Source organism: Cyprinodon tularosa, unplaced genomic scaffold (assembly GCF_016077235.1).
Source record: "Cyprinodon tularosa strain WSP-4 unplaced genomic scaffold, ASM1607723v1 ctg54, whole genome shotgun sequence".
NCBI lineage: Eukaryota > Metazoa > Chordata > Actinopteri > Cyprinodontiformes > Cyprinodontidae > Cyprinodon > Cyprinodon tularosa.
The window spans coordinates 279,389-303,751 of NW_024039274.1; the positions used below are offsets into that span (position 1 = coordinate 279,389).

Consider the following 24,363-nt stretch of genomic DNA (forward strand, 5'->3'; position numbering starts at 1 on the left):
CGGTGATTGGAGCCTCTGGTTCCAACATAAATAATAACCTGTCCCAGCCGGGAAGGCTTGGAAGAAATATTTAGAAAGTTCCTATATTCCTTTGGAGGGAATTTTGTTCCATCATTGTTGCAAGAAGAAACACATTTTGTAAAAAAAAAAAAAAAAAGAAAAAAAAGAAAAAATCCATAATGCAATCCAGAAGTTGGAAGTTACTTTTCTGTTGTCTCAGATTTTATGTTTTTCAAAACACCTTTTTTTTTTTTTCTTTACAGACCTTTTATTTTATTTTAAAGTTTTACTTTTTCCATTTTTTTTTCTCAAAATGTAAAAACTGAAAAAAAAAGAGAAAAAAAAACAATTCTGAAAATAATTATATAAAAAAGTCGGAGAAATCAAAGTTCCATTTCTTTGCTTGCATCAATAATGAAACAGAAGTGACTCCATAAAAATCTGGAGATCCAACTATTTTTTAGAAAAATCGGACATTTAAAATCAGTCAGAAAACGATAATCTGTGCATCTCTAATGACACCAGCAGGTGTTACATTTGATTCCTTTGGATTCTTCTTTCAGTAAAATGAATCAGATATAAAATAAATGATGGGTTGTAAGTTAGAAAGAAAAAAAAAATCACAGAGCTGAGAAAAGTTTAGTCACCAGTTGACATGCCCGTACACCCAATCTGTTTGGTACCGTTTAAATGCTGGCATTGGATCCATCGACAGGAGAACATCCATTTAAAGCCAAGGGTTTAGCTGAGCCCATAGAAGGTATGGATACAGATTTCATAGCTAACAATGAGAGAACAGCCTGTGTAGAAGCCTAAGAGTCACAATACTTTAATAGAAGCTCGTATCACATGACCACCTGTACTTATTTAATGATGTGAAGCTGCCTGGATGGTAACAAGCAAATAGCTTCCACTAAGCTCATAAAGCGGATCGACTTGTTGAAGCTTTACCAGGTGGCTCCATCCAGGTTTAGGGGCTGCTCAAAAAAACAGAGATAGTTCCAGGTGGGCAGCTCCACACAGGCCGATTGGAAATGTCAGACTCTTTGGTCTGGTTTGGCTGCACAGGGAGAGACCCCACAGTGGATCCTCGTTACCCGAAGGGCCAAACACGCCACCATGTCGCCCAGACGCCCGATAAGCTGCCCTCAGTGCCGAGCTGTTAACAACACAGCGGGCTCATAAACTGGAAAGCTGTGTTTTCCTGGAGTGTGTGCAGCAAGGCTTTTCCAGTTTTTTTCTCTTTTTTTTTTTTTCCTTCCGCACAATAAAATAAAAATGGAACAAAAGACCAAGAATAATTTAAATAAAACATAAACATTAAAGGTTGCAAAGTCTGGATGTTTTGAAAAACTACGAGACTAAGGATCTCTAGCAGCGAGCCGCGGCGCCTCGTCACCACCGAGGCGAGGTCATCGAATGTAAAATGTGTTTCATGGAGGAAGGGGAGGAGTCGGCGTCTCCTCTGGTCCTCTCTCAATGCGCCCCCCCCCGTCCTTGTCCCTGTTAGTTCTACAGTTTTAGGGGGGTGGTTGGGGGGGTCACTGAGGCTTTGTTCAGAACTCATGAAAGTGTTCAGTACTACTTCCCAGCATGCACCTCTCTCTGCCAGAGCGGAGCTGGCAGAAGCCTATAAAAACAGGGGGCTGAGGAAGAGGAATGGGAGGGGGGGGCGATGAAGAGCAGTGAGTGTAGGGACGGTGGGAACTGCGCTCAGATGCAGGTGGACGGCTGCGCTGAAGGCTGCTGTTTGCGACTCCTCAGGCCTCCAGACTTCTCCTTGTAGCCGACACACATCTGCTGGGAGACGTCGACCAGAGCGCTGGCCACCGCCAGACCTGCAGACACACAACCACACCACGGTTAACGTCCTACTAAAGGAGTCACGCTAGAAATCGAACCATGCATGTTTATAAGGGCCGCTTAAATTTATTATTTTGACATCAAACATCATAAAAGAATTACACAGTAATAACAAATGTTATACAAGTGTTCGTTTAAACAAAAAAGAAAAAAACATTAAGCAGCAACTAAAAAAAAAACATTAACTATGGATAGCAGACAGAGATGCATGCGCTTCGTGTTATCTAAAGGCATGCCTGCTCAGTCCACCCAAACCTTTCCTGAATAACACTGCTTCACCTCTAGGGGGCGTGGCACACAGTTTGGGAACAACCAGGAAAAAATATATATATGGGCCAAAAATATCAGCCAGCCGCTGTTTCTGTCTGACTCTATTTACCTCATTCAACTTTTGCACATTTCATCAAACCTAAAAACACGATTAACCTTATCCAGGTTTTATGGATTATGGTTAGTGATTATTTTAACCACTTAAATTTAGAGAAGGGTGGCGTGTATTTATATTGAAGCCCCATACTTTGACCAGTCATTGACTGCATTCAAAGTAAAACTAAATGTGATCTCTGTAAAGCAAATGCTACCAACAGTCTCCTAGCCGTAAAATGTTCTGTGCCTCTATTCATTATTATTTTTTGCAATTATTTTTCATGTTTTCTGTTTGCTAGTATGATTTTATCCTTTGATCTGATATTTATTTCTGTCATCCTTTGTTCTTAATCCTCCCTCAGGACAGTCTGACTCACCTACTTTCTTACTTTCTCCATCCGCGGACTTTAACAGACCCCCGATTGGCTAGCCTCTCATAGTACCAGTCCCCAGACCATCAGCACGCCCAGGGCTCTTATTAATTACTGTAAAGTCCTTTTGTCATAACAGAAGTGCCTGCGCTCTCTGTGGAGCGCTCCCTCAGGCACCATTTGTCTAAACCGTGTTAGCTGTGCTCCACCGTCTCATCCTGCTATAACGCTTTTAACTCCTTTCCCATGCAGCCTTTGGTCGCTTTAAATTCTCACACCGCCTTCTGTTGTTGGCGCCTCAGCCTCCAATCACATCTGTTCTCACCCTGCTTACCTCATTCCAAGATGGCCACCCATAAGGCCTCACCGAACAGCCATAAAGAAAACTATAGCTGCTATTCATGTCTTACTGTAGTCATTTCAGGCAATATCGGTAAACTTTTGGATCAGACGAGAAGCAAATATTTGCTCTGGGAGTTTATATTTTGCTGCAAGCTATTTGTTCTCAATGAGGCTAAATGCATTAATTATAAGTGATAAACACAGTTGGTTGGAAGTGTGCCTCAGCGAGTGTAAATACATGTTAATGATGTGTGCTAGAAGTTAGACGCTCAGAGACGCTGCGATCTGATCACCTGTGTGTGATTTTCATTAACACCAGCAGCTGTAAACCCCAAAGGTTCAGTCAGTTTAGGAAACATTTTAAAGTACATTTGAAACAGAAATCCTCTGTGTTAAAGTTGGCTCATTGTATCTATATCAGCCTTCTTTCTTATGTACATTTTATAGCGACCATAAATAATAAAACATCACAAAAGAGTTCATTTTGATTTAGGAGGTAAATGGTTTGATAAATTAGATTTATTTTTTTTATTTAATTTTCTCCTGTAGTATAGTTAGATTGGTTGTATTGTATCTGTGAACACTTTTTTTTTTTACTCCTGCCACATATTTCTAATCAATCTGGACTCTGACTGAGCTAATAGAATATATTGTTTTGCTTTTTGAATTAAATCATCTCTTTGTAGTTCTGGTTGGACAAAAGCAATCTTCAAAGATTCCAAATAAAAAGGTATTTGCATTAATTGTCTTTTAATTTTAGCTCATGCAATAAGTGTTCTACAAAGATTGTTGTGCAAATATGAACGTGCAAACTAGTTTGGTACCATGTCATTACAATGAGCAGACTGCAGTTAGAGAGAGGCTGTAAAAGAAAGATGAGGTTCTAAGCCACGGAGATTTAGGCAATAGTAAAAGTTATTTAAAAAATAATAAAAATGATAGCACTAAATAACGTTTATAGAATACTTTACATAGGTAGCCTATCTCTAAATTTTATAAACAAAAGAAATACAATAAAAAGGAGAGTTTTTTTGTTTCTTCAGATTGAATCTGTCAGCATGATCTTACTCCAAAGCTTTGTTTATTTTTAAATTTTTAGTCTGCTAAACTTCAAAGAAGTCCAGTGACAAAAGGCAAAAGAAAAGGAAGTGAACTAATTTAGAGGAGCATCAAGGAGCAAAACTGTGATAGTACAAATAACTGAACTAAAAGAACGCAGTACAAGGGAAGAATGTCAGATCAAAGAAAATAAATAAATAAAAAACCCAAAGGAGTGAGCAGCTGCAGCTTACCAGACTGTCCTGGAGGAGGGATGCCGCCGGAGCCCCTGGGTAACCGTACAAAGATGGAGAGCACAGCGGCTTTGTTGCCAAAGCAAGGCTCAAGGGCAATAGGTTTTGGAACGGACTGCGGAAGGAAGCAGAGAGAAAAAGAGCATTACAACATCACAAGCCGGCTAAATCTGAGTGATCACAGAAGCTTTGCTGTTACTGTTCTTGTCTGTGTCAGCAGCATGCAAAGGAAAAAAAATCTAACTATTCTCAGCAGAGATAAACAAACTGATCTGCAATCACAAATTCGACACACCAACCCACACACAGTGTGTGTGTTTGCAGCGTGCACAGCAGCTGCATATCAAACACAGACCCTGGCAGTGAGATTTAGGCTGGAGTCGGTGTACTCCAGTCACCACGGGCTGTGTGACACACCTGACTCTCTAATACCGATATCTCCTGTTTATCAGCATCTCATCCATATGTGGAGATGAGTTTCCCTCCTGTAAACACTGTCCGGATCAACCTCGCCTCGCATCCTGCAATATTCATGGCTTTACCTTGACAGAGAATGTGGATATAGAGAATGCCATCTCTGTGCCTGCATGCCGATAACTTTCTCCCTCTCTTTAGCTTTGTGTTGAATTTCAAAGCGTGCAAGAAACTGGGCCATGACATGGTTTCACACACCACCGACACTGCCTCACTGCACGTCCTCAGCCCACAGGTTCAGGGCCTTCTAAAGGCGGGTCTAGATTCCCTGGAGAGTTACCTTTAATGTCCAAAGTGGAAACGGTGCTGGAGGAAAACTTTTTTTTCTTTCTGAGCAGTAGTGTACTCCTCGCCCACATGTTCATCATAACTCATATCTGTCACTGAAACGCAGTGTAGAATGCACATCTGCAGTAATTGTATGCAGGCTTTGACCCATTTTACTCATTTATTCTCTGCTCCGTCTCTCCAAGCCACAGCTATCATACATTCAGGACAAGCAGACCGTTACACATGGAACTAAGGATGAGGTGTAAAGACCCCAATGTCCACAGGTGGAATATATATATATATACTTAGAAGCTTAGGTTTTTACATAAGAGTCTTTAATCATATTGTAACTGTTATAGTGCGGTCAAACCAGACGCAAAACCTGTAGAAATAATTTGACAGTTTTATGGCTTTTGCTCTCCTGACATTTTGCCAAAGATTTAACTGGTGAGCAAAAACAATTTGCATGGTGGACAAAAGGTTCTTCGTCGTAGCATTTGGTCGTCGGTTTCAACTCAATATGGTGTGCATGTATGTTACTGTGTGAGTAACAGGGTTTATATACTTTGGAAAGCCTGACAAAGTAGAAACACTGCTGTCCTTGGGTCCAGCACATTCTCCAGAGAAGCTTCCGGTTGAGAGACTCCAAAATCTATGGCAGGATCATGGCTGCTTTCCATGGAGTTTCAGTCTGGGACCTGAAGCCATCCCGAAGCCATCCCACTGTTGTCCAAGTAGGGACGACCCACCCGGACAACAGAGGTAAGGTGAGGTAGTGTAGTGGAGGTAAGAAAGGAGCGGTGGAAAATCAAAACAAGTATGTCAGTGGAGATAGCACCAAAACCGGGAAGAGGCAGCAGGCCTCACCCCCCTCAGGAGCTAAGGAACCACAGCGGTACATCAAACATGTCCACCAGGGAGAGACCAGAGTAGGGAGAGGCTACGGCATCTGGCCAGTGTCTGTGCTGGAGCTAAGAGAGGACAGCGAATGATGAAGTATTTAACAGTCCTTCTAAGGCTAAATTATAGAAGGCTTTTTTATTAAGCTACCTAAAAATCTCCTCAGAACTCACATTTCATCCTTTCTCAACATTCTTTTCTCCATTTTCCATTTTCATAGAAAAAAAATCTCCATTTCTACTGTGCTCCTTCACCATCCAATCAAGCCATGTCTACTTCCTGATAGTTTATGAATTTAGAAAAAATATAAAAGTTCAGATCTTTCAGCTCCTTTCTTTTAAATTCAGGAAAGTTACAGTTAGTTAACAGTGAAAGCCTCTGAGAGGTAAGTTTATTTTGTTCCAAAGACACTTAGCAATGTTTATTATAAAAAACAAATTAATATGGTCATTAATATGAAGCTACGGCTAACGTGAACAGATTGTTATGAGCCATTAACATCCCATAATCCATCAAAGTCCCTAGCTAATAACAGCATCCTTTCACAGTAAAACATGCGCAGCAGCAGACTGCAGCTCACATACCAGCTTCCTTTCACTCTTCATTATGTGAGACAGAACCTGTCAGTAAAACTCAACATCAGACCAGAAGTCCAATTTAGGTCTTCAGTCTTAAAACTCACAAGTCAAACTGGAGTCTTAAAGGAATAGTACACCCAAAACATGATTAGCCTTCATTTTCTACTCACCCCCATGCTGAACAACACTCTGGAGTACTTTTTTGATATCTCAAATGCATCTGGAGATCTGGGAGGCTTCTTGCTGTCTGCTGACATTCAAATAATGGAGGTCTATGGTGACCGAGACAGAAAGGTCCATAAAAGTCCACAAAAAACGTGTCAATATTCCTCCATACTGGTCGTCCAATGTATTCCAAGTGTCCTGAGTGGGTAGCATCCAGAATTTACTCGAAACAAAGTCATTTAGAAGGTTTTTAGAGCATAAACAGTAGTGTATAGGATTTCCTGAAAGCGCGCACATGCGCGATCACGACGCTACGGAAGCCGGCAGACCAAACCAGATGAAAGTGCGCATTCAGCGTCTGCTCTTCCAATAATGCAAGCGTAGAAGAAGAAATGTGCCGTTTACCTGTGCAAAGAAAGAAACAACGAAAGAAAAATGTCTGAGGACTTCAGTGTTGAGGAAGACCATGAGTTCTTTGCCGAGCTGAATGCGCTGGTTTGGTCTGCCGGCTTCCGTAGCGTCGGGATCGCACATGTGCGCGCTTTCAGGAAATCCTATACACTACTGTTTATGCTCTAAAAACATTCTAAATTACTTCGTTTCGAGTAAATTCTGGATGCTACCCACTCAGGAAACTTGGAATACATTGGACGAGCAGTATGGAGGAATATTGAAACGTTTTTTGTGGACTTTTATGGACCTTTCTGTCTCGGTCACCATAGACCTCCATTATTTGAATGTCAGCAGACAGCAAGAAGCCTCCCAGATCTCCAGATGCATTTGAGATATCAAAAAAGTACTCCAGAGTGTTGTTCAGCATGGGGGTGAGTAGAAAATGAAGGCTAATCATGTTTTGGGTGTACTATTCCTTTAAGCTCCTATTTTTATGAAATAAATATAATTTGAGTCTAAATCAATTCTGATTCAATTGAATTCAGAACTGAAATGAAATTTAGCTGTAGCTCTTTCAGGTGATTCTTTATTGAGTTATTGTAGCTGTTAACAGCTGTAGACAGGAGGGTCTGTGGACCTGGTAATAAAAAAGGATGTTAAAGGCTGTTCTTAATGTTTTGCGAATTATGAAGAATTATTTTTTTCATCCCCAGAGTTTCTAGAGGAGTCTACAGTACAAAACAGGTCTTGATCAGCTTGTTCAGCTTCTTGAAAAAGTGTGCTCTGGTGCTGCTTCTCCAGCAGGTGATGGCAGAAAGATCAAAATGTAAGTAGACCGGTAAATCGGTATTTTCAGCCTATATTACCGTTTTTTTCTTGAATCTTTCTTGAGACCTTCGTGGATGCATCAATTGATTGGTGCATTTAGTAGCCGTACCTTTAGATCACACATTACCACTCCCGCCGTTTCCTACTAACGTTTAGTGTTTAATAACACTTTTTAGTTAAAATTGAGAAACATAAAAGCTGTGAAAGCTTTTATGTTTATTGTGAAATTCTTTATATTAAAGTCTTATCCCCTATCCTTTACATACCTCCCTATTGTGGGACAATAAAGGGATTTACATTTTTTTTTTTTTACATTTCAAATAACCTGCATCCGTCAATCTCTACTCTGCTACAGACGTTTTGAAAATATGCAGCATCCTGCTGCAGCAAGATTTATTGAAAGTAGCAAGAATTACAAACAGTTGATCCGTCAGCTCCTTCAGAACAAAGCTGGGTCCATTGGATCTTATTTAGAAGTGTTAAAGAGCTCAAGGTTAAGTGCTTGCCACACTTTTTAGATTTCTACCTCTTCATCCATTTTACAAATAGAAATGAGTGTTACATGAAATCCTCTTAAATTATAGGGATATTGAAAAACAAGACTAAAAGGTTGATAAAAAAAGAAACTTAGCAAACCTGCTCTGAATTTAGCAAAAACCAACATTATTATTTTTTACAGAGCTGTTTGTGTTCCTATCTGTTCTGTAGAATATAGAACAGATAGGAACACGCTCTGTTCTCCAGTCGTGTGAATTTAAATGCCCAAAGGTCTCATATTTCTTAAGTTAATGCATCGCTGGAGACCTTCAAATCCATGTCAACAAAGTATTACGGCAACATGAATTCAATCATCAAAGAGTTTTCTTCCTCTTCGTTCGCAGATGTTTTTGTGTCCTCCTTTTACCTCCAGGAGAAAATCAGGACATTTTTAAAAGCTGAGGCCTTTGTACAAATGCCCTAAAGGCGTTTTTTCTTTTTTTTTGGTACAGATAAAACACACACACCAATATAACAGATTCTTTGTCAAAAAGGGCTTATGTTCTTTCCTGCTCATGAGTAATTGCATAGTGATTGCCGTATGCTGCTGGGATTTTCGTTGTCATAAATCTTTGAACAAAGACATTTCTTAACAAGTTTTGTATGTCTTTCCTACGTGTCTTAGAGCTTTAGACACTTTTCAGCAGTGATAGTCCAACCTTGGCCAAATGTAGCCTTACAGTCTCCCTGGGAACTGAGAAAGGTTAATAGTTCAGATGCAGACAAATGGGCTCCTGCTGGGATGGAAACAACATCGAAGCAGCAGCAGGAGCCTCGAAAGCAGGCGGATATTAAATTCAGCTACCACTTCTCAGCCCCCGACGTGTAGAAATTTTATAACTAAATTATTTAACAATGGCCTGACTGGGAGAAACGAGCCTGACTAAAGTAAACAAATGACTTCAATTAGGAAGACGGTCACTGACGTGTTATTTTCTCTCCATCTTCTTCCTCTGGGATCATCTTTCATTTTGCCCTTGTCAAGTTTATTTAAACTGGCTGAGCTGGAGACAGCTTTGTCCCATGGCAGCTCTACAGCACACGCCGTTTTGGATCCAGTTCATCCTGGAACCTTTGACTCAGACAAGGAAAGACTTACAACCAACATAGAACAAAAACCCAGCCCTGCCTTCCAGTTAACGTCTTTCAAACATTGGATTTTGTTCCTTATCCCTACTTTTTCTGTTTATCTTTCAAATAAAACTGCTGACTTTATCTTTTTTCTCTGGCCTTATTAATGAAAGAGTAATTCAAAAGATGTAATAAGCCACTGCTTGGGCCATTAACTAATATTGTTGCATCCTCTAAGGAAAACTAAAAACCCTTTCAAGGGATCTAGGAATATTCCTAACAAAATATATTTAATTTAGAAAAAAATATTTCCAATGGGAATAAAATCGAGTAGAGAACACTGCTAGCTGTTTCTGTTTACTTTTACCAAATGTAAATCAATCATTGTTACGCTGACGTCACCATGTTGTTTATTACACTGCAGTGTATTCTGGGTAAATGACGTATGCTTGGTCCTGTTGCCCAGAAAGCATAGCACAGATAAAAACAGGGTAATCTTATTGGGTGAAATATATAACAAAATAACAAAGGATGCATCATTTTGGAAGTAATTGGGGTTTTAGTGCATCATTAAAGGGATAGTTCGGTATTTTTGACATGAATCTGTATGGCATCCCGATCACCAGCGGCATGCAATCACACTGACTTACCCCTGGCAGCGTCCTGTGAGCAGAGTTATCGTCCAGTTTTGGTCAAGCCGAAAGTAGTCCTGCAGGTTTTTAGGTACAGCGAAATAAAACGTTTCTCTTCCCAAAACATTATGTGTCCAAAAGAGTGATATTTTCGCATCCCAAAAACATTGTAGTTGAAAAAGTCACACGTCGTTATCAATTGGTCCTATTTTCTCTCTGTTCGTATCAGTGCGCGCCGTCATTCAGACAGCGAGCCCAACAACAGCCATGTCTCCTTCCGCGGCGGAGGGAGACATGGCTGTTGTTGGGCTCGCTGTCTGAATGACGGCGCGCACTGATACGAACAGAGAGAAAATAGGACCAATTGATAACGACGTGTGACTTTTTCAACTACAATGTTTTTGGGATGCGAAAATATCACTCTTTTGGACACATAATGTTTTGGGAAGAGAAACGTTTTATTTCGCTGTACCTAAAAACCTGCAGGACTACTTTCGGCTTGACCAAAACTGGACGATAACTCTGCTCACAGGACGCTGCCAGGGGTAAGTCAGTGTGATTGCATGCCGCTGGTGATCGGGATGCCATACAGATTCATGTCAAAAATACCGAACTATCCCTTTAAGGCAATTTTGAAGTTGATAAAAAAAAAACTGCAACATATTTAGGCCAAAATGTTCAACTAGTCATGGATAATTAGTGTTTTTTTATTGACCTAATATTCTCAGAGGAAGCAGAATAAACTATAAAACAAAGCTACTAATATTTGCTGATTACAGCAAACATTAGAACCCAAAGCTTAATAAACTGACAACTTGCTGACAGCGGCCGGCATATGCGTGAAATCATAAACCTTAAAGATATAAAAACTTTCAAGGACCTTTAGGGATGGGTATCCTTGCAAGCTTGTTTTCAGAAACTTTCAAGGCCTTAAAATGTTTGTTTTTCAAATTCAAAAACCTTTGTGGATTTTGAATACCTGTGGATCCTTTAAATCCCACCTTCATCTTTAAATAAAAAAAAAAAACATTGAAATGGTTCAACTGTTGCAAAAAAATGCAAATATTCTGTCACTTTTTTTTATGAGCTTGGTCATCCATGTACACCTTGTGAAGAGAGACCTGCTGTTTTCAGGCAGCTCTTAGATTCATTTGATGACATGCACCTATCCCGTTTTCAAGCATCATCATCTGATATTCACACCGGAGATGAAAAGACTTTGCAAGTAGATCCAAAATTGAAGGAGACTTGTTTTCAGGCCAGGGTGGATTATTTTTCATTTCAACAGAAGATGTTTTATGATCTACGCTGGGTACTCATCAGTACAGAATCAAATCTCCAATTTTTGTTTCTTTCTGAAGCTCTAAGGGAGGTGACCCATTTTTGTGCTTTTTAGAAAAACAAACCTGTGTCTTTTTTTACAGGATTCAACTTCAAACTTATAGAAAATTCAATTAGCTGCTCATTTTAAATGCTTTGTTCCTGCAACTTTTTTGTTGTTTTTGTTTTTCTAAAGGTAGTGTCTTTTCTGGTGGTCTTCTTCAGAGGCTGTATCTTAATAGCATTCCCCAGCAGATGCCTTTGTTTTATAGCATTTAAGCCCCCCCCCACCAACACTCCAGAGACTTATCTAGACTGGCCAGGCAGAGCGGCAAAAGGTTTTGTTAAATTACCTTCAGTAATTAGCCCAGCACGTGGGACTGCTGCTGAGCCCGCACACGTTTATATACGTGCGCTAATGTGGGCGTGCGACACAGCGGCATGCTGCTTGCCTTTTATCCGTTGCATTTGTGTGTTGTTCACCAGCAGCCAGAGCTTGCTGTTAGGTCTCACCAGGTACAGACGCCACTGCTGAGGCAGCTTTGATGAGTTTTTCTTTGGCTAGATTCCTTCTCTCTGCCAAGAAGCTGTTAGAGTATAGCAATAGCTCAGGCTGAAGTGGATTTTAACGAGACACAAAACATTAATCGGGGAAAAATAAGCTGAGGTGAGATGTGGATGGTTAAAAATAAAGTTTGGATGTCTTTATCAACAGAGTAATGTGAGGTTAAAACAGTGATGGATGGATAGATGGAGGGACTGATAATGGGTGTGATTACTAATAAAAGACTTTAGAACAGGGGAAAAAAGGGAAAATTTCTCAATGCACATCTCTCTCTTTTCATACATTTTTAGACCTAAAAACACTGCATCGTAATTACATAGGTTCTCTATTCGTAAACCATTTAAGCATTTAAACATAAAGCTCTGTAGAAAACTCAGCCAGAGACCTTCAATTTAAGAGAACCTTCTGTGAAGGAACTGACAGCATAGCACAATTACACAAGATAAAAACAGTCTCTTTCTGCCCACACACGTCCCAGTTTCTCTTGTCCCTTTGTACCTCAAAATAAAAGCAGAGAAGAAAGTGTCACTAAAGTAATCATCTGTTTGCAAGGCTGGTGCTGCAGGCCTCATTTGGCACAAACCAAGTGTATATATCTCATTGAGGAAAGCAAGTTTGGACTTTCCATCAGAAGTATAAACAACTTTAATGATTTTCAACTCCCAGGGTGGTTCTCTGCTTTTTATATATTCCGATTGCAGGTCTTAATATACCGTACTACCGCAGCACTCTGATAAAAAGTAGGATGAAAACAAGGGGGGATAACCCGCACCAAGCCGCTCAGTCTGAGTTGGGAAGAGATAGTATAGAGCACACTCACACTCTGAGCAGGTGATGGCACAGAAAGCTGAAGAGGAAGATCTAAATTGGATCTCTGCTCCTGGGCTGCTTTAGCCCTGATGGAGAGGAGGAGAGCAAGCTGGGAAGAAAGGAAGAAATGAGGTCTAGAGCCAGGAGAAGAAAAGGTAATGCAAAAGATGTAGGGGTGATGGAGGTTGGCTGGATTTAACAGCAAGTTTCATCTTTTATTTTTATGGCAAACCGCAGTGTGTGGAAACATGGCGACACCCACACAAACACGTAAACAGCATATGGATACCAGGAGAAAAAAAAATGCCTTGTGCACGGAGAGCCAGCAGATAAGGCCCCCAAAAGAAGTCACGGACAGCTGATAAGACTCGTAAAAGGATAGTAAATTAGAGGAAAACACAAAGGTAAAGAAAGGATGACAGACAGGAAACAAGCGACAAAACAGCAGCAAAAAGACGAAGAAAGTGTTGCCTTAAAAATGAAAGGAAATACAACAGAGAAAGAAATATGTAAAGTAGTTTCTTAAAGCATTCGGAGTGGTGGAAAATGTGTACATTTTGTTGCGTTAAAACCTAAAACTTCTTTCAATTATCTTGGGTTGTATTTTGTGAATGCATAGGTACTGAAGGGTTTATCAGAATCTAAAGACAAGTTTTATGTTTGTAAAAGTAAAATAAGACAGAAAACATAGTAAGGCACATAACCCTGAAATAAGAATAAATACATAAAAAAAGGTGTTCTAAAATCACAACTCATAATTTAAAACATGAGGTAAAAAGGACAAGAAACTGTATTTTAGCCTTTTTTTTTTATCATACATTCATTTTCATCATTTGGTGCCCACCTTATTCGTTGTTCATTTTTTTTCTCTTTTTAATCTAACAGCGGCAGCATGTAGACCGGTTGTCGGTACAGAATATCTCAGCCCTAGACAAACTGAATGAAAACAGCGATTTATTTTTCTTTTCCAGGAATCATAGGAGAAATTAGGTTCAGACTTTAACTAGGCCAGAAATGTGAAAGCTTTAAAACCTATAAAGCCATTTTGCCCAATTCTAGCTAAGTAGAAGTCATTCAGAGCTACTTATTATTATATAAACTGGTAATAAAACACAATTTATTATCCATGATAATATCAGCATGCTATCTCTATCCAAAGATGTTAGCAATCAATACTAAAACTAAAAAACAAACAGTTGTTCCACCAATTTAATTCAGATATATAAAGGCACAGTTTAAGTGAAACAAAAACATGAGATTCTGAAGTAAAGATGTCGGTACTGTTGATTTCTTTTTAAAGTTTCAGAAACCGACAGCAATGCTGCTATTATAGTGTAGTGTTTATAGGTAACTAGGGATGCACTGAAAATATGGCCAACTAAGATTTTTGGCACATTTTTGTTGTCAGTTATGATCAAGAATATTCATTAACAAGTAACTCTACTGAGAAAAAAAATTGGTTATCAGCTAGTATGGTTGCAAAATATGGTAAAACATTTCAGTATTGTGCATCCCTACTTATCTTTTTTGTAAGTGTCTGCAATAAGAAATTTGTTACCATATTAAGCAACTAAATCTTTAGTTGTATTTTTTTGCTTTTGAAACAAAAAAATAAGAAGGATACATTTTCTTCAGAAGAATATTATTATTTTATGTAAAATAAAAATAAATATTTAAAAACATATTTCTGGTCTTTTTTCAAATATTCTTCAAAGTATCTCAAAGTGTGAAATGTGTTATTATAATACATTTGCTGGCCGGTTGTGTCCTTTTTAAGCATTATAAAGAGCGTAGAAAGTCCAAACAGCGACTTGTGGCTTTTTGGCCATTTTAGAAATGTGCCTTTATCTGAGCAAGTCAACACTGAGTTATCCAGGCCCCCATGATTGATAGAGGGACACAGAGAAGACCTCCTCACCAAGGAGTCTGTGTGTGTCTCTGTGTAGGGGTTGCATCAGTTGGTGGGTTGATTTGTTTATGACCAATATTTAACCTGTTTAGGATAAAATACCTAATTTTTATTTAAAAATATGTAACAAAATAAAGGACCTATAACTCCAAAGTTATTAGCTCTAAAAGCAAGCTCTGTGTAAAATAAACAATTAATAGTATTTTCTTTTTAATTTTCCAGCAATTCTGCTGATGTTACTAAGCCTGATTTGACTATTATGAAGAAATCTTTAATCCTGCAAGGCAAGGCAAGGCAAATTTATTTGTATAGCACAATTCAGTACAAAGACAATGCAAAGTGCTTTACATGATTAAAATACAGGAAGATAAAACAGAATCAAAGCAAGTAGGAAAAAATAAAAAATGCAGAAACAAAAAAAGCATATTAAAAACAGTTGGATTAAAGAATTGTTTAACTAGAACAGTCGAAGGCAATCCTAAACAAATGTGTTTTTAGTCTTGATTTAAAGGAACTCAGGCTTTCCGCACTTTTACAGTTTTCTGGAAGTTTGTTCCAGATAAGTGGAGCATAGGAACTAAATGCTGCTTCTCCATGTTTAGTTCTGGTTCTAGGTATGCAGAGCAGGCTGGAGCCAGAAGACCTGAGTGGTCTGGAGGGTTGATATACTGATAGCAAGTCTGTGATGTATTTAGGTGCTAAGCCATTCAGAGATTTATAAACTAACAGAAGTATTTTAAAGTCTATTCTCTGAGATACAGGGAGCCAGTGTAAGGACTTTAGAACTGGGGTGATGTGCTCTACTTTCTTAGTCTTAGTGAGGACACGGGCAGCAGCGTTCTGGATCAGCTGCAGCTGTCTGATCCACTTTTTAGGCAGACCTGTGAAAACACCGTTGCAGTAATCAATTCGACTAAAAATAAACGCATGGATTAGTTTTTCCAGATCATGCTGATACATTAGTCCTTTAATCCTGGAAATGTTCTTCAGGTGATAGAAAGCCGACCTTGTAATTGTCTTTAAATGCTTTTGGAGGTTCAAGTCTGAATCCAGCACTACACCTAGACTTCGGGCCTGATCAGTGGTTACTAGCTGAAGCGACTGAAGCTGTGTGCTAACTTTAGATCTCTCCTCTATTGGTCCAAAGATTATTACTTCAGTTTTGTTTTTATTCAGTTGAAGAAAATTATGGCCAGTCCATTGTAGCTATGCTTAAATGTCTCAGGTATTTTGGAGCCTCCAACAACTTTTCCTCCAGGGTTGTCCCTCATTTAGATCCATCACTCACTCAGTCCCATCTGACCAGCTTCCCTGTCACACCTGAGGAAGAGGCATCCTGCAGCATCAAAGTGCAAAGTGCGATTGTGTGTCCCCAAAGTGGCTTGTGGCAAACTCAAACCAGGAGTTAATGAAGCTTTCTTTGTTATTTTAAAACTGACATGGTCACAATTTGTGGAGTCCACATATAATATTTGTTGTGCAAGGAGGTGCTCCCACCTGAAGTGTATGTTTCTGCAGCACCTCTAGCATTAACACAGGGCTGATGTTGTAGCAGTCAGTCAGTCTGGTTGGTTGGGAAGTCAGGTTTTGGCAAACTGCTTTTTAAGCTGATGGATTAAAGAAAGCTCTGGAAGATTCAAACTATGCGATATTACTCTTTAAGCAACACAGAATTGATCTCTTAAGGCTGATTTATACTTCGAAAATATCTGCGTGTGTGTGGCAGTAAAAGTAGAGATGCCCCTCCCCTTCTGCAGACACTCTGCTGCATCTCTCCCAAACTGTAGTTGATCGCAGACAGTGCTGCAGACAGGAGGCCTCTGATTGATCAATTCTACACTATGTGTATTTCCTGTTTGGTACCTTACTGGCTTGTTTTGTGTGTATGACCACCATTGTGGAAAACGACTCGTGAAGTTGGATCAGCTATAAGAGCGAGGTGCGCGAGGACGCAGGGACCCTTTTTCCACCAGGATCCCCGCTCTTTTTCTCCCTCATGTCCCTTTGTTATCACATTTTGAGTTTTTCCACTTCCTCGTCTCGGCATTATCTAGACCAACAGCTACTTTGTGATCGTCCCTCTTGTGTTGTGACGTGGAATAACATAGCGCAGACCACTTATTTTTTCTAAAATGACTTGTAAAGACTTAACAGAAGAGGTGAAGTTAAACAGATTAAAGGACATCCTAAGGTCTCAGGGAATGAGTTATCAGATCTAAGGAATAAACCTAACCCTACTGGGACCAGATTGATCTAAGCAGGTGTCCCAGCGGCCTGCATACTGGGGTCCGGAGTATCATTTGTGGTTCTCTATTTCCCATGATTCATTGATGATCAAAGCCGATTGGTTACACTCGGACAACAATGGTAGACTGCTGTGGTGAAAATTGTATTTAAAAATTCAAGTTATATGTTCTATGGACCAAGCTAAACGTTAATATTATTACGTAATAACACAGTATAAAGGGGTAAGAGATAATTAGATCAATAAAATGATTAAACTATTTAAATGTCATTTTATTTCAAGGCTATGAAATAAAATCACACCAAAAATCAACTTAAGCTTTTTGAGGTAATATGAACAAATGTGGAAAAGATTAAAGTTGTGTAAATAATTCTGCAAAGCAATTTATTTCAAAATGGGCAAAAATAAAATAATAAAACATAAAAATAGAACAGGACTTAAAAATCTGCAAATAAAGAAAATAACAGGAATGAAACGCAAAGAGGTACTCAAAAATATGGCTTTTAAATATATAAATAATAAAAAGAGCAGTAAGAAAAAAATAGGGGCAGCAAAACTAATAAAAACCAAAATGAAAAACGGACAGTGAGCTGAAGACCAGGTGAGAAACAGGGATCAGTATTCAGTAAATCAAATTTCAGAATACTCCATAAACCGTTTGCTTTTTATTGACTGACAGGTTTCATTTTTTTTTTCTCACTAGAATTGAAAACCTTGGGCATCCATTCAGGAGAAAGATTGATTTGGGAAAATAAAAAAATAATGTATGTTTCCTGCCTCTTCCTCCACAGTTTACAGCATCACTTTAATAAGTGCAATGACAGAAAAAAAAAACACAGTGAGCAGCTTATACAGAGGCCAAATATGAATGTTTCAGAGTAAACAGAAAGTAGGAGAGTTTCAAAAGACAGTAAAGGATGTTTACATTTGATCAACTCCAAAAAAATAAGAGCATAAATTGTAAAAAGATGAGTGGATATCAGATCATCCACAGGAGAGATGAGTGGAGACATGAAAAAAGCAGCTTCTCTTCAAACATTCAACTCTGTGCTGATCTTCCCAGGAGGCCCTGCAGCCTTTGCTGGCAGTAACCTTGTGCTTGTGAGCCGAGTCCCCTGAGATGCATGGGCCTTGTCAGAGTCGGAGCCCCCGAGCCACCTTCTAGAAACAGCCCTATAATTCTACACTACATCTGCATTCAGAGGTCGTTCATCACTGAGTGCACAGTCACAGGTATGCTGGCCTGTGGCTCTGGGCCCACCGAAAGCCTGACTGCAATTCCCGTAACTTCGCACAACTCTTAACTTTGAGAACAAATTATGAAAACTTCACTATTCCTCAGTTCCTTCAGCATGAATTCAGTTGTTAAAACTTACAACGAAATCAATCTCTAAAGCTTAATAGATACATCTGGACCTGCTTTTACCTTAAATTATGTGGCCATCATCACCTTGGGAAGAATAATGTAAACCTTTTTCATCATACCTTTTGCATTTCTGTAAACTTTGATCTAACCCAAAGGTCATGATGCAATCAGGGCTTCATTTTGGGATTTATTTTTTAAAATGTTTTTCTTTGGGTTTATAGTAGGGGGCTACAACCTCTGTGAACTTTCTGAAAGGTCTCTGCAAAAACAAAGCCTGTACCTTTAATAGAATAGAGTAGACCAGGGGTCACCAACTAGGGAACTCTGGTCAGGATCCTTACTCTGTTTAGCCTTTCCCAGACTGCAGGACATTCTATGTGCCAACATGAATTTATGGTAGTTTCATTTAAATTAGGGTTTTCATCAGGCACACTTTTGACAGCCCAGCTGCGGCTCTACAGGTGCTCTCCACAACCTCTTTCAATCATTTTAGACTTATGGTCTGTTTACGATCTAAGATGAAAAGGGGATGAGACAGACAAGACGAGTGGGCAGAGAACTATGTGTGTGTTCTCTCAGGAAACGCTACACGACTGATCTGTTTAATCTGCCGTGAGTCTGTGGCGATTATAAAAAGTGACAACGGTAAACTCCATTAAGATGCGAAACATAAAAAGTTTGAGGAAACTAACCCACAAGTATTTGAGGTAAAAAGATAAAAAAACAAACTGACTTCTGTTAAATGAATCTTGCTTGCTGATACCTAAGCTTATTTCTATTACTTTGTGCTGCAACTGGATTCATGTGTAGCATAAACAAAAAAAATCTATTAAAGCAGTTTTCGCTTTTCAATTTTGGAAAAGATTCAATGCTATCTCTTAATGAGAATGCTCAAGATAGTGAGGAAATTGTTCTTTAAAGGTCAGGAAGTATATTCTTAAGAAATACGTGTATTACATTCTTCTAAAATGTAGTATAACTAGGAAAAGCACAAACAAGCTTAATAAAATGCTGAAGTTTCCTCAGTAGGTTTTATCTTTTCCAATGACCCACAGTTTTATGCAACATCCATACAGACCCCTTTGAGGGAGTGAGTTGAGGTACTGGACCCTCCTTAAAGTAGTTTAATACCCCTGACCAGACAATAACTTTAATCCTTTTGTATTTGTTAAAAGTACATAGTTTAGTCTATTCTATTAAAAGTACAAGCTTTTTTTTTTCTGTTTTAGTAAATTATTTCTTTCCATGTTTTTACCATAACAACTACATGTGACCTGGACTATGTTGCTGTGATTGTGGAACTCCAACAGTAATAAAACAAAGGAAACATCCAAGTGCAAAAAATATTTTGATTTTCATTTTTCCCAATGGCCAAAAAACCTTTTGTAAACCCAGAAACAATGGGCTTTTATTGGCAGTGGGAAAGGCTCACTGACCAGGAGTCAAACGACTCGGCAAGCGACCTGTGTTAAAATCACCTTCGATTGCCTCAGATCTGATCTGCATACAGTGGGAACATCAGACCTGGCTCGACCTGCTAATTTACGTGATACCATTAAACGCAATGTACATATGTCAGCACACTGCACCAGTCACGTCTAACAACAAACCGAAGCAACTCTTGTTTACATTCGAAAAAAACACCACGCAACACCGGTAAGATGGTAAGACAGAGTCTGAGGGATTAAAGAGCCAAAAAATAATGCACACTTGGTACATGCTGGTCCCCTTCATGCTGCTGCTCTGCACTGACGGCATCATCAACGCTAACCCAGCATGATGGCGTCACCAGACACGCAGCAGTAGGGGCACAGAGGAGATGCAGCTTGCTGGCAGGGGGTTAGACCCAGCTTTTTTTGCCAATGGGAAGGCAGCCAAATGTCAATTGTTAGCAGGTCAACCTGTTTTTGAAAAACCCGGGAAAGAGGCTAAGATGTTTTTCGAAGTTTAATTTCCGGTTAGATTTTTTTTCTCCAAATTTTTTCAGTTACAAAACACGCGCTTTGCTTATAAAAACCATGAAACAAAAAAAAACAATCCACAGATTTTTAGTCTCAGATTAACTTGAATCATCTTGATGATGCTATCTGCTTCACATCTAGGCCCCTACCCAAAGGTAGATCTGTAATCTTGAAAGTAGCTGTGTTTCCATTACAAATCTGTGCAAAACTATGTTGATATTCTGCTCATTTCAAAACTGTAAAGTTTTGCAATTGCATTATTTCCGCTAAATAACAATTACAATTAAATCGCACCTGAATATGTTTTTTGATGTGATAACTGCAAGCAACATGGCAGATGTAAACACATACATGAGATATATCAATAGTTCCGCCTTGGCTCTAATGGGCGCCATTACCCTCAAACTACTTTCAGTCTTACTTCTCACAAGGCAGTAAGGTCCATTTGCAGACTACACCACTCTTATGATGCAAATAAAAGTGTTTTCCATAGCCAGAGATGGGAAGTAACGAAGTACAAATACTTCGTTACTGTACTCAAGTAGATTTTTCTGATATTTTTACTTTACTACTTATTTTTATGGCGACTTTTTACTTCTACTCCTTACATTTTTACACAAATATCTGTACTTTCTACTCCTTACATTTTAAAAATTGTATCGTTACTTTAGTTTTGAATCATTTCAATGGAGTTACCGTTATTATTTTTCACGTCATCAATACCAAATTCAATCTAATTGGATGGGAATCTACGTTGCATTTGACGCACCACTACAAGATGAATCGACAAATTCGGCGGTATTCATTCGCGGCAAATCATTGCAGCTTGGTGGCGGTGGCGTTAGCATAGTAGTATGGACGACGAGATGATTGAAAATGAACACAACGGAGATCTAGTCCTATTGGCAGACATCCATTTAAAATGTAGGCAACGGCATGAAAAAGGTGAGTTCTACTTTTACTTTTATACTTTAAGTAAATTTACAAGCCTGTACTTTGTTACTTTTACTTGAGTAAAGAAATTTAATCAGTACTTCCACTTTTACCAGAGTATTTTTTAACACAAGTATCTGTACTTTTACTCAAGTACGGAAAGTGAGTACTTTTGCCATCTCTGTCCATAGCAGGTTTGGGAAGTATAAGACTTTTGACACGACCGAAAAAATATTTTAATTCGAGCGCAAAAACTTTTCATGTAGCAAGGAATAGAAGGAGCTCCCTGGTTTACAAACACACAGAAAGACCCAACTGCCGGATTGAAATGAGGTTTTTATGAGACGACGCAACACTCACCTTGACGTTTCCTCCTATCAGGTCGGGTGGCTCTTCGTCAGCCTCCAAAGCCACGTTGATGGTGGCAAAAGGCCGACTGGCCATCTGCTGCATCTCCCTCAGCAGTTGCTAGGAGAAAATAGACAAAGATGTCAGTAAGAAACAGTCCAATCTATAAACTGTCCGATCTTTAATTGGCTGCATATCTTTGATACAGATTTGTTTTGCCAAAACCTGCTAAGCTAATATGTCAGAACAGTGTTTATCTCAAGGCTTTTCTTGCTTGGAAAACTGCTCCATCTTCCTGAACAAACTGCATGTTTGTAGCGTTAAAAGATGGGATTATCCGCCTTAACTGAGAACATGAAGACATATTTACAAAAACTCCATCATTAAAGATTATATTTGATACCAATTAGTAATTTAGGATAAAGTATTTGAATTTGCCTTGAAAGGACACAAAGAAGGAAAGCATAAGGCACATCTGGTTTCCTACTACTTTCTCAGCATGTAGTCAAGATCTACATGGTTGTCCTAGTGACCTAGCTATTTGATTCAGGTGGGTTTCTTCAATTCAATTCAGTTTATTTATATAGCGCAAATTTACAACATGTCATCTCAAGGCACTTTACTGAAAGAATTCAACCAGATCGTATAATCAGTCATACAGTCATTGGTTCAAAGTTTTCTATCTAAGGAAAACCAGCTGATTGCATCCACTCATTGACTCTCATCCATCCCTCACACCAATCATTGAAAGCAGACACTCCCTTTTTCTGACAGGTCAGAAAAAGGAAGCATCATTCAAATCAACATGAAGCCAATTATTCATTAGTTATTCATTACTTAAGTAGAAAACTTGTTGACTTGGACTTATTACTATATATTATACCACCTTAGTACAGTAGCTTCATCTAGTCTGGTTCTGTTTGGCTGAACACCAAAAGTTGATTTTGGGTTAAGTTACACTTCAAGTAGCGTCCCTTGACTGATTGAGCCAATCACCTGTGGATTCCATGCTCCAGTTCTAGGATTAATTAGCTTTTAACCGAGCCCTTAATTAAAACTGATGCCTCACAACTTGTTTAGAGCTCATTAAGAGTACGACTCAATTGAATTTGACACAGATAAGAGGTATTTTCTTACAGGAACCGCTTTGTCTATTTAAACTTGTACATCAGAAAAGAACCAACTGGTGCCAACGAACTGTATTCTAATCGTTGTACATTTGTACACAGTGAAAGGCAGCGGCCCAACCTCATCTTCATTTGATTTACAACACAGACCATGGCCAAAGGAGAAGGAGGAGAGGTTATTAAGGATGGAAGGAGAGGAGGAGGAGGAGAAACGGACATTAAAGAATACATAAAGACGATGTAGAGTGAATTAAGAGTAGAGTATAAGGAGTCTGACCTAAAACTGACTGAGCAAAAGGACAAAAGGATGAAAACTGAGAAACAGCATTGAATGTCAAAACATCATTAACTGATTACCGACTTCAAGGCTGGTATAACATCTGCAGCTTTCATCAGAACAAGAAAAATAGATCTAGCTGGAGCAGCTATAAAGAAATCCATCAAAGCTTTTCAAGAGGTTAGACTATTGATCATCATCAAATATGTCTACTGCCACTTCAACTCATAGGAATTCAAATGCTGACAAAGAGACCTGATGTGTGCGTGGTCACAGTTTGGTTTATAAACCAACAATTACGAGAAACTCAATACCCTCCTTAAGTTGTCTCATTAAAATGAGTTGGCATGAAAGAAAAAGGCGCAGTCACTGCGCTTCAAACTGAAATCGGGCAGACAGAATGACAATATTTGTGTAGCAAGAGGCCACAGGTCCTCTAATGAAACCCTTGACGGCTTTCAATTAATCTGCTGAGTGCTTTCATCCTCTGTGAGGCTGCCAAATGTGCTTATTGACATGTTAGCACCTTCCTGCGAAATGTGACACTTACAATGATTTCTTTAATAGGGGTTATGGTGGAAATCTGAAGCCACCCATTTCTCATTCTCTCTCTCTATATATATATCTGTATTGGTAATGTTAAAAGAAAATTCATCCTCTTAAACTCTCACAGCTGTTCTTGCCCCAGATGTCTCAGCTGAAACAGCTATGCTAGAGCGAGCTGTTTCGTCGCTTTTTATCTTCTTTCACAAAAGAAGTTATCAATATTTGTTATTAAAATATATTTCAGACTTATGACGCTCTGAAGTGGTAAGCGGCAAAGCAAGAACAATCAGGATCCCAGCAGTACTCTGTTGAACATCCCGTACATGTGGTGCCATGTTGGCTTGTCATTGAAGTCTGGTTGACAGGCGGCAGGAGGAAACCAGCGGGATTTTTAGACGTAGCGAGCAAACCTGTTGGAAGCAGTATACTGCCATATGGTTCACGGTGTTTGTACAGCCTTTCATTAATTTAATGATTATCTTTTAATTGTATTCAATGAAAAATATCTATTTTTAACTTGTCTTTGGAGGAATCAGGGTCCAAGTTTTGCATTTGCTTTGCAGCTCTTATGTTGGATTTAGAAATGTTCTCCTCCTTTTCCGAAATGAGAGATGAGGTAAAGACCTACATTCTTCAATGCTTAGGTCATTTTGACATGCTAGTTCTATTAAAGTTCTAGTAGAGCTTTGCTTTACAGCGACTGCTTTCTCAGAGGGTGAAGGACGCATTCACACTGGTGGCCTGGTGAATATATTGGTAAAAGTAAGAAAGTTCAGACCTTAAGGGTCTAATTGGCTTTCACAAAGATGTTTTTAGACTAGCCATAAAAAAATATTATCCAGTTGCAGCTAAGGATGCACCAATTTATTTTAAT

At 39.0% G+C, this 24,363-nt stretch overlaps 1 protein-coding gene across 1 annotated transcript in view; it reads right to left on the reverse strand.

The window, feature by feature from the left end:
• Nucleotides 1-1,233: 1,233 nt before the first annotated feature.
• Nucleotides 1,234-24,363, reverse strand: part of atrn (attractin) — a 192,218-nt gene continuing 169,088 nt past the window's right edge. Inside the window, exons 27-29 of the mRNA XM_038304648.1 lie at nt 21,552-21,659; nt 4,235-4,349; nt 1,234-1,838 (exon numbers count right to left, since the gene is read on the reverse strand). Coding sequence (XP_038160576.1) covers nt 1,714-1,838; nt 4,235-4,349; nt 21,552-21,659 — 348 coding nt within the window. The 3' untranslated portion in view covers nt 1,234-1,713. The remainder of the gene's footprint in view (nt 1,839-4,234; nt 4,350-21,551; nt 21,660-24,363) is intronic.